The sequence below is a fragment of the Buceros rhinoceros genome, unplaced genomic scaffold (genome assembly GCF_000710305.1).
Source record: "Buceros rhinoceros silvestris isolate BGI_N320 unplaced genomic scaffold, ASM71030v1 scaffold7381, whole genome shotgun sequence".
NCBI lineage: Eukaryota > Metazoa > Chordata > Aves > Bucerotiformes > Bucerotidae > Buceros > Buceros rhinoceros.
In genome coordinates this window covers 147877-158415 of record NW_010395998.1, presented here as the reverse complement: position 1 = coordinate 158415, position 10539 = coordinate 147877, and the positions used below count along the sequence as shown (strand labels likewise).

Sequence of the window (10539 nt, the reverse complement as noted above, 5' to 3'; positions counted from 1 at the left end):
TTTTTTATTTAAAAAAAAAAAAGGGGGGGGGGGGGGGGGGAGTTTACAGTCATGCAAAGCCCTTCTTTGCCCAATTGATATCAGTGGGTTTGTAGAAGATGCTTTTTAAAATAAAGTTTTCCACCTTCATATTCATAGAAGATCACAGTAAGAAACAACACTGTTACTAGTACTGATGCCCTCACGTTTTGGCTCTCTAATAGCTTCAGAACCATGAGAATGTTACATCGCTTTGATGAAATATATTAACCTCAGTGTATGGGAACAAGAATTGGATTACTCTGGAGGGAAATTAGGGTATAAATCTGTATCTACTAATCCATGATAATTCACCACATACTAATCTTTACCTTACAGTAAATGTGGGGCAACTTTCTCATGACTGTCTGCTGTGACACATTCACATACCTTTGGGCCTAAGGTATGACTGATACTCTCCTTCCCAGTCATTTCACTGGACCAGGGTCCTCACATGCACATGAGCCTATGCATGCTGCTTCTGTAATCCAGTAAATTACTTTTAGAAATAAGCCTTGGTAGGATCAATAAAATGCAACATCTTGTTTTAACTTAATGTCTATTTCCACTTTAAGTGTTTTGTTTCCATCTAAATGTATCACATTAGTTCTCCTTCAAACACAGGTGGATTTTTGTTGACTAAAAATCCATCTAGTAGCCTGACTGAAATTCTACTTAAGCCTGTAATTTTTCAATGAGCCAAGGTTAATTCAAAAAGTAGTCACATAAATTGGGTTCTTGAGTTTACATCTACAATGATAATTAATGGCATGGTGGGAATGCACCGGCGCTTAAGCATTTTTGAATGCGACACCACTGCTTATAGATAGAATTAGAAATCTATTAAGGTGATAGTTTTTTCAAGTAAAGCAACATGTCTCTGATTAGTCAATACTGTATTAGTGCTATTTGGCAAATATTTTGGTTTTTTAATGGGTATCCTATCACAAAAAACATTCTTCTTTTACATTAAAGTATTCAAAACAATACAGGAAAGATATACAGACATGGGGTTTTTTTTCTCTTGAAAATTTTTATTTTAGTTGTTTTCTTTGTTTTTTTTTAAAAGATATATCTACTTTTTAGTCTTTCTTTTGAGACAACTTGAAGTTTAAAAGGAATTTACCTCATGTTATATCTCTGTTAACATGAAGAAAGATTGTGTACAGTCTTAAGTAAACTTCTAAAGAACAGATTTCATTCCACACCTTGTGATTTATTTAGTGTCTAGACCCATATTGAAATGTTCACCTGCATTATTAAGCTTTAGATTATTTTATACCACGTATATGCAATGAAATGTTGAGCAAATTTCCATGTTAAGCATTTTCCATCCAGTCTTAAGCCACATTTTATATTTTCTGATAAAATACTATATTAATATCTACTCATATTTCACCAGCCAGTCAGTAGAATATAAATTCACTGTCTCCACGTACGGTTTTCACTGAGTCCTATTAACTTCTCCTAAGCTACATTTGGTCTATATCACGCATTTTTCTATGATTACTGACAAAACTACTATACACAGAGTAATTACAGGTGACTGCTGGCTATATTCAAGTATACAACAAAACAAAAAGATCTCTTTCTTTCATGAAAGCCATTCATCCTGTGTCAGTGATGTTTTCTATAACAAGCTTTAAATTTATGTTGAGCCAAGCAAGAAGTTTAGGGCTTCCTTCTTCCTGTCTACAGGAAGTTAGAAACAAGATACAGAAGATGAGATCCCTAAAGGAGGTTAGTGAGAGGTTACATGCCTAAATACCTGTTCCAGAACCATTTACCAACTTGTTAGAAGGATATGTTGTATTTGAATGAAAATACTCTGTGTTACAATTAATTCTGCTACATTTGGCATGCAGCCAAGCATATGTCCTAAGGGGACTAAAAAGTATATCTATGGATACAATACTTATGGCATGCGGCCAACCTCAGAAGAAATACAAGCTCAATAGATGTCAGTTATTGAAATTTCTGTAGTTAGGAAATCCTGATATTCAACCTGGAGGTGTTAATACTCCAGATACACCAGATAACCAAACCTTTAAAAAACAGGGCTCACAGTTCTGAAGTCAATAAACACGACTTTTCACACTGAAGAGGGAAACCCACCTCTCCCACCCCTATAACCAAATTACTTGTGAACTGAAAATAAAAATGAAAACAACTTCTGACATTTTGAAAATTTCAGAACTAAATCCAGACTTTGTGCTTGGATCAGTTTTATCCCTCATGGTATTTCAAGTGGGAAGAAAAATCATAGGGTCTGTGTCAGACCCAAAGACAAACGGAATACATGATAGAAAAGTGGCAGTGGTTATTGCTTGGCTTAACTTGATTTCTTAGGGAGGGCTTTCTAAACGTCATTTATACATTGTTATGATAGGAGTTTAACCAAAATATACAATTTTCATTAAAAAAATTCTTCCTAGAAGCAGTACTAACAGCTAAGGGATTTAGCCGACCAAAATGAAATGTCTAATAGCTTTGCTGATCTAATTAAATTGACCCATTCAGAAAACATCTTTTCATAAATTAAAGATTTCTCTGGGTGTAGACACTTATTTATCATTCCCCAAAGAAGTATTACTAAAAATATTTTGTGTTTTTTTAAAGGAATTTATTACTAAAAGGGATAAACTGTTCTAGAAAATTATACCTAAATTTAACATAGAGCATTGCAATTGCTCTATCTATAAAGTCATGATTCTCTCGACATCATGACTCTGTTATCTCATCCCTGCTTTCTTCCGATTTGTGTAAATCTAGAGAGACAGAAAAAGCGTTGCAATCAAGCAGTGACATAAAAAATGACAATATGACAGAGTCGTCCAACACAAATGCAAATTTCCTTTCTGTTCTGGAACATCACAAGCAAGTAGTTACACAAATAGTAAATGTTGAATTAGTCTATTCACTACTGCACTCCATTCCCCTTTTCCCCTGCTGTCCCATTTATTTCTGTTCTTCCTACCTTCCATTTATTTCTTTTGTCATTTATTTATACTCATTCTGAGATGACTTTCAAGGACTACACCAATTACTGAATACAGCGGGGTATTTGATAGTGGCACTCTGAGTAATTTCACAGCTAACCAAAAAAGGCAGGCTACCTCGCTAGCCTTCTGTTTGTCGGGAACATAAGCAACAAACAACTGCAGGCAAAAACACAGCTAACCACTGAGGAGGGAGTATTTTGAAACTTAAAGTATTTAACTTCAATGTTGATACTTGAATGTCACAATCCTGTTTCTTTTATTTTAATCCAAAACACTACCAGTCTCTATCATGTCTGTGTCTGCTTTTTCCCCATCCTCCTTTGGAGAAAACGTTTTAAAATAAAATGTTTTAGATTTCAGAGAATATTCTACAGTGATTATTACTGAATTTAATATGGTTTGGAGCTGTAACACAGAAATTTTACAAGGCAAAGTAAATTTTTATTACAGCACTTTGGGTGATTTTCCAAGCAAGTAAAAAATAGGAGATTAACAGCACTGTGTGGTGCCATGTAAAATGCAAGAAAACACTGTGCAATTTTTTCCAAAGAAATATAGCAAAGCCTGTAATTCTTAGATGCAACATGCTAAATGTTACAATATGGGGCTGTCCCTAAGTACTTTACCAATTATAGGCACTACTGCAAGCTATGAGGGGTGGTTTGTGGGCTCAAGTTCTCTCAAAACAGACAAACCAAAACTTCAAAACAGATTTATTTATAATTGCAATAAAGCTTCTCAGACTAGCAAGGTACTATAACAACCATCCACTGCCTGATGGCAGAGAGGCCAGTCATTAGGAGGGAGTGTTTCTTAGTCTTCTCTTCAAAAAGACTAAAGTAGGAGGAGGAAAAAAAAAATTAAAAGCCTTACTTATAAATGCTTTTTTTTTTTTTTAAATCACATGATAGCCAACCTTTTTTCTTCTAGAAGGTCTGCTCATAAAATGGAAAATTAATTACAGCACATGCTCAAGGCCTCACCTGGCATTCTCATTTTTGACAGACTCATTATTATCTTAGAATTGGGAGACTTGCAATTTTAAAGCCTTTTACAAAAAAATATGCTTTTCTTTGTGATATAGAAATAAATCACCTAAGCAAGGGACGAGACTCAGATGCTGTGGTAGCAAACTCCTGTGCTACCAGGAAATTGCCTAGGTCAACCAACATGTCACACCGAAAAATAAATTTCTCAACTAATTTATGCAGTTTACTAGTTGAAGATATAAAAAGCACATAATGACAAAGCACGACCGCCCTAAACAGCTACATGTTTCTGAAAAATAAATAATAAAAAAGCGCACAAACTTAAGCCCCAGTCAACTGGCTATTTTCCAATTATTCTACTAGCTAAGCTACTAGTCATGCTTTTCAACCACTAAACTATGCTGTTTTAATATGTTTTCAGAAAAATTGTAGCTTAGTGAGCTGTAATTTTTAGATATGAACATATAACATTATCTAATGTAGGCTTATGAAATTATGAAATACTCATGACTTACGATATTAGGTAAGAAAACTATAAATTCACTAGCTGTTCCTTTGGAGCTCTTAAGTTGGTCTGTTTTTTTCTGCATATGCAGCATCATGCCCAAGTCCACCAGGCATTTTTTGTATCCCAAAAGAGCTAACAAGACTTGAGACAAATGTCTGCACTAAAATAAAAATAGTGAGTTATTTTAGTAAAATAAGTAATTTTTTACTCTAAAGGTTTTAAGGCATGCAAATTAGAACTATAACACTTAGGTATTTCAAATCAACTTAACAGCTATTTTTGCTTTGGGTTTTGTTTATTTTGTTGGTTTGTTTTGTGTCAATTGTTATTACAAGCTGAACAGCATATTCTGCATTTTATGAACTTATCTTTAAAGTTATTCAGAAAGTAAACTTTACTGAGAATAACTTTGTGCTGAAATGCCATGTTTAGTATTTAGAATTATTATTGATGGTCAGAGTTTTTCACCAGCAGGTTTTCAGGGATAGGAAAGGAAAGCTTGATTTATTTGGATTTTTATTTCGCCTTTTATTTTACTGGGTTACTTCGGTTTTGCATCTTTCCAGATTCTCAGATACACATACATAAAAATTTGTGTAGGCTTAGAAGAAGAAAAATATTGTTTCTGCAGGTTTGTCCAATCACCTGGCAGAGACTGGGCTTGTAACACTCTATATTCCCAGTTTTCACATACTTCTAAACTTATTTTAGTAAACCGGTACAAGTTTGAGCATGAAAAAATTATATAGAATCATAGAACAATTCATGCTGGAAAAGACCAAGAGATATCATCCTGTCCAATCCCTGTTCAAAGCAAAGTTAACATTTTATTTAGATAACGTTGCTCATGCAGGTTATCTGTCAAGTTGGAAATAATAATAAAAACATTTTAAAACCCCAAACATATTTTTTATTGCTGTGTTAATAAATTGATCTAGTATATGGTGCCTTTATTTTAAGTGTCCTGAAGAACTCAGTATTAAAATAAGAAAGAAAAATAAAGGCACAGGCCATTGTAGATATAGAAAACTTCCTAGTTTTCTATATAGAAAAACTATATAGAACTATTCCTACAGAAATAGCTAGTGCTTGACAGAACCAAAGCCATACAACATGAACAAAATAAACAGTTTACACTCTAGAACACTCATTTCTCTCTATGTCCCTGTTTATGAAAGTCTGAAAAGCTTTTGCTGAAAAGTTAGGAAAGGATAGCCTGCTGTAACAAGCAAGCAATTTTGCAAATTTCTAGTCTACACACTGGGCATAGGGGGTCCTCACTGTTCCTTATGGGAAGGCAAAGAAAACAGAAGGTACAAGAAGGCTGTCCAGGTATCCAGATTGGCACTAAGGGACTACATGAATCATGTAGTGAATGGAATTAAATAGCGTTTGTGGTGAATGGAGTTAAATCCAGTTGGTGCCTGGTCACAAGTGGTGTTCCCCAGGTCTCAGTTTTGAGGCCTGTCCTCTTCAACATCTTTATTAATGATCTGGATGAGGGGATTGAGTGCACCCTCAGTAAGATTGCAGATAATACCAAATTGCGTGGGTGTGTCGATCTGCTTGAAAGTTGGGAGGCTCTGCAGAGGGACATGGACAGGCTGGATCAATGGACTGAGGCCAATTGTATGAAGTTCAACAAAGCCAAGTGCTAGGTTCTGCACTTGGGTCACAACAACTCCTTGCAAACTACAGGCTTGGGGGAGAGTAGCTTGGAAAGCTCTCCAGTGGAAAAGGACCTTGGGGTATTGGTTGACAGTTGGCTGAATATGAGCCAGCAATGTGACCAGGTGGCCAAGAAGGCCAACAGCATCCCAGCTTGTATCAAAAATAGTATGGGCAGCAGGAGGAGGGAAGGGATTGTCCTGTTCTACTCAGCACTGGTGAGGCCACACCTTGAATACTATGTCCACTTTTAGGCTCCTCACTACAAAGAAGACATTGAGATGCTGAAGCATGTCGAAAGAAGAGTTACACCACAGATGAAGGGTCTAGAGAACAAGTCCTGTGAGGAGCAGCTGAGGGAACTGGGGTTGTTTAGCCTGGAAAAAAGAAGGCTCAGGGAAGACCTTATTGCTCTCTGCAACTACTGAAAGGAGGTTGTGTTGAATTGGGGTTCAGCCTCTTCTCCCAAGTAACTAACAAGTGATAGCACAAGAGGAAATGGCTTCAGGTTGTGCCAGGAGAGGTTTAGGTTGGGTATTAGTAAAAACTTCTTCAACTGTAAGAGTTTATCAAGAATTAGAACAGGCTGCCCAGTGAAGTGAATGAGTTACGGGTGGTATTTAAAAGATGTGTAGATGTGATGCTTAGGGCTATGGTTTAATGGTGGACTCAGTAGTGTTAGGTTTACAGTTGGATTTGATGATTCCATGTCATGCTGCTTTCAGTAAGCATTAATAATTGCATCAGACTTAAGGAGGCAGAAAAGCCGCAAAAGTTGAAATTAAGCCACTTCATTGGAATTTAAGTCAGGAATTAAAACAGAGCTGAATGTGTGGACCTTACAGATTTGACTTTACTCCTAGGGGGTTTTATACTAGAATTGCCTTTGTCTGAAATCTTCCTCAGCCCCGGTTTCTCTGACAGAGAAAAGATTTCTATCTATATTAGCACCCACTTCCACCCTTCACTTCACCAACCATCTCACATTTCTCTTCTGGAAAAGAGACACAGAGAAGTGTTATCAATAGTTCTGTCTCCACAGGATGGCAAAAAGTCTGAAGGTTTGGTTCCAACACATGAGGGAAAAGAAGCTTCTAAAACATCTCTCCTCTAACATCTGAAAACTACCTGAAGTGGCTTTTCTCTCTCCTAAATATACAGGCTGTGAGAAATGATCATGAGCCTAGGTAGCAAAGTTTAACAGAAGAATAAATCACAATGGTCCCTCAAGTTAGGCATGGGCTGAAACGACTGTGCCAAAGGGAACAGCTCTAAGGTTACTGAATCCCAAGGAAGTCTATGCAGACTTCCAGGAAGCATGTCAGTTGAAGCAATCACATATTTGCAATGGGAACGAATATTAGTACAGTTCAGTATGCTAGGAACTAGACAAAATTCATTTAATATGAATCACTGAGCAGATGGTAGGCTGCAAAACTGATTAGGGATTAGTGACCAACGTGGAGACAAAAATCCATATTCTACTGCCAAATCTCTTCATCATCCATTCTCCTGTTGAATGTCTTTTCAGAGTTTGTAGTTGAAAGAGTTAAATGAAATAAATGCCAAATTTCAACAGATGAAAGATAAATGAACTTTTTTCCCCTCCATGACTAAAATAACCACCTGAAAAATTTTTTGCTGTCTCTAATTACTTTGTCATCAACATGTTGCCTTCTTATGCTTTTATGAAGCCTCTGCCACTAAAAGCCAACAGGACATCAGTACGATCCTTTCAGCTCATGCTGCTATTAATCGAATGGACATGAACCCTATCTGTAACTACTGCCATGAATATGAGAAGAAGCAACACCAAAAAAAGTAAAAAGTCTCAAGAAATGATAACAAACAAACATGATGAAAATGGGCTACAGTTCTGGCACAGAGCAACTATAGGTAAGCAAGTGTGTGTTGAGAAAGGACAGGCTGAGTATTTTATTGCTGATCATGGTTCAGTATTCAGTGTTCAAAGCAGTACACAGCTCCTGTCCCTTTTGTTAATGAAACACATTCTACCACAAACATAGTTCAGATTCTCAAAGCACAATCCATCCCACATGTAACTTGCATTTATATCCCTGGAGAAAAGTAAATAGTTCAATACTACTATAAGGATTCACGTACATTTTTCATCACTTCCTTCCCAAAGTTGCAGTAGGCCACTTATGTTTAATGCTATACCTGAGCTTTCATAATGAGGAGACAAAAATTCAAAATTCCTTTTTAGTGGCTCACAATGTTTGTACAGAGTTATCAGATTTGGGTATTTTGTTATTTTGAAGAAAACAGAGACCTTGTTTCCCAGAACAACTGCAAGACTTTCCCTAGCAGACCTGATATTTCATATACTCAGCAGTTCAGAAAATGTGCGCAATTAACCAGAGGAGTACTGGGATAGGGGTCTGTGTGTGGAATAGAAAAGAAGAAAAAAAAAGAAAAGAAAAAAACCACATGGATTCTAATAGAGAAAAGTCTTTCTCTCTCCACAGCAATTATAATAAATTAGACCTTCTGTGTCAAATATCTGCTAAGAAGAAAAAAATAATGTTGACTTTCTCCTATTATTCTTAGGTGCAAGATATGAAAAGCAAGGTAAATTAGGAAAATTTGCTGTATAATCTATCTGCAGTTCTATCCAAGAGGAATATAACAGTGAATGCATGTATTTGTCAATATCCGAGAAATTTTAACTGTAATTGCAAACTGCATTGCCACGGCCTGGAACTGACAGGAAGAGGGGATATAACACTACCATCTTGACTTCCATTACAAGTGAAAAAATCCCATCCAGGTAGTTTTTAATCATTAACATTATGTGATAACACTTTTAATTCTTTCTAACTCTGTTGTCACTTACTACTCATATAGAAAACTTCTGTTCTAATTTCTCCCCCTTTTTCAAATCCTTTTAGCAGCAATGGATGTGCTAAAATTAATTACGAGCTATTTTTCTTCATTGGATCTCTACCCTGTGTTCAAGTCCATGAAGACTGGACAGGGCATAATCAAGGTCAGAGTAAAATCTTATAGCTAGTTGAAAAGACAAGGAAGATATTCAGGCTGAGGCACAAGGACTGAAGAGCCATACAAAGGCACTTCAGTAGAGAATAGAAAGGAAATACGAAACAGCTGGGGTGAACAATGAATGCAAATGTAGAAGAGAAAAATGGAAGAGGATATGGTCAGAAGAATGAGAATGAGAAATGGAAAACAAGTGAAAGGCAGTTTTAAAACAAAATTATGTTAGTGAATAAAATAGAAATCCATTTTCATCTTCAAAGTATGTGAAAACCAAGAAGGTACTGGTGCTCTGCTATAACTATCATATGAGGCCAGTTTAGTAAGGAGCTAGAAGTTCATCTGTGCTCAAAAGTAAATTCTGAAGAAATGAAAAAGACAAATTCTTATTACTTTTTTAGAACTAGCTCTTAAAAACTGAATAGTTCTTTTCACATGGTCAAAGGGATATTCTTAAAGAAGTATAAATTCAAAGCATGAGATGTGTAATTCACGAAGTACAGGTGACACCCCTAGCTCTGCCATAGGCTGGGTCAAACACTATCTTATCATACTAACATCATTACTTGTGCTACAAAATAATTACAGCAAAGGCTTTTTTAACCAAAGAACTCTTACTATCTCTTATAAAGTTCCTACAGTATTATAACTGTTTTCTTCCAGCACAGACTTGGTGATATTTCAGGAATGGATGCAATGCTTCACAAAAATCCCTGATGCTGTCAAAATCTCTAATTACAAGGCATGACCGAAATAGTGTGACAAATAGGGCAATAAGTAACTTTCAGGCAAAAGTCTACCTGTCCTTTACCTCGTCTACTTGAAGATCTTGGGACCAGCTCCCAAGGAGCTGCTGATTAACTCACCGTCAGAGCCAGCAGTTTTCCATAAGTGAGGTGGGCTGGGATGTGGTCGCTCTTGGATCGCAGTGACTCCACGTACCAGTGCTCTGCTTCTGGCAGTCGGCTCATTCTCATATAGGCTTCCCCTATAGGGTGAAACAAATGCTAGTGAGAATGCCCCGTTCTCAAGGTTTCCATGGTTTATTATCTCATTTATCATTTGCTATGTATAAAATGGGCAAAGACCTTGAAAAGGGTGAAGTGCTTTGAACACCTGCAATGACACACACAAAAAAGCCTTACAGGCACTTGAATGAGGAGATTTGAGTTATGGCCTTATTAGGGCTCAAAGAACACAACTGAGATGAAAGTCTTCTTGGAACAGAATTGCAAGAGAGAGCTCCAGCTGCTAAATTTCAGTCACAAAGTAACAGAAATTTTATAGCATCTACTACAAAAAACTTAAGTCTTTTCCATCAGTCCACACTGCACAG

General features: G+C 36.5%; 1 protein-coding gene across 1 annotated transcript in view; it reads right to left on the bottom strand.

Moving 5' to 3' along the window:
- The window catches only part of TMTC2 (transmembrane and tetratricopeptide repeat containing 2), a gene marked incomplete at its 5' end in the record, with an annotated part of 141570 nt that overhangs the window by 45290 nt on the left and 85741 nt on the right, over positions 1-10539 (bottom strand). The window contains one exon of the mRNA XM_010145743.1: positions 10070-10191. Coding sequence (XP_010144045.1) covers positions 10070-10191 — 122 coding nt within the window. The remainder of the gene's footprint in view (positions 1-10069; positions 10192-10539) is intronic.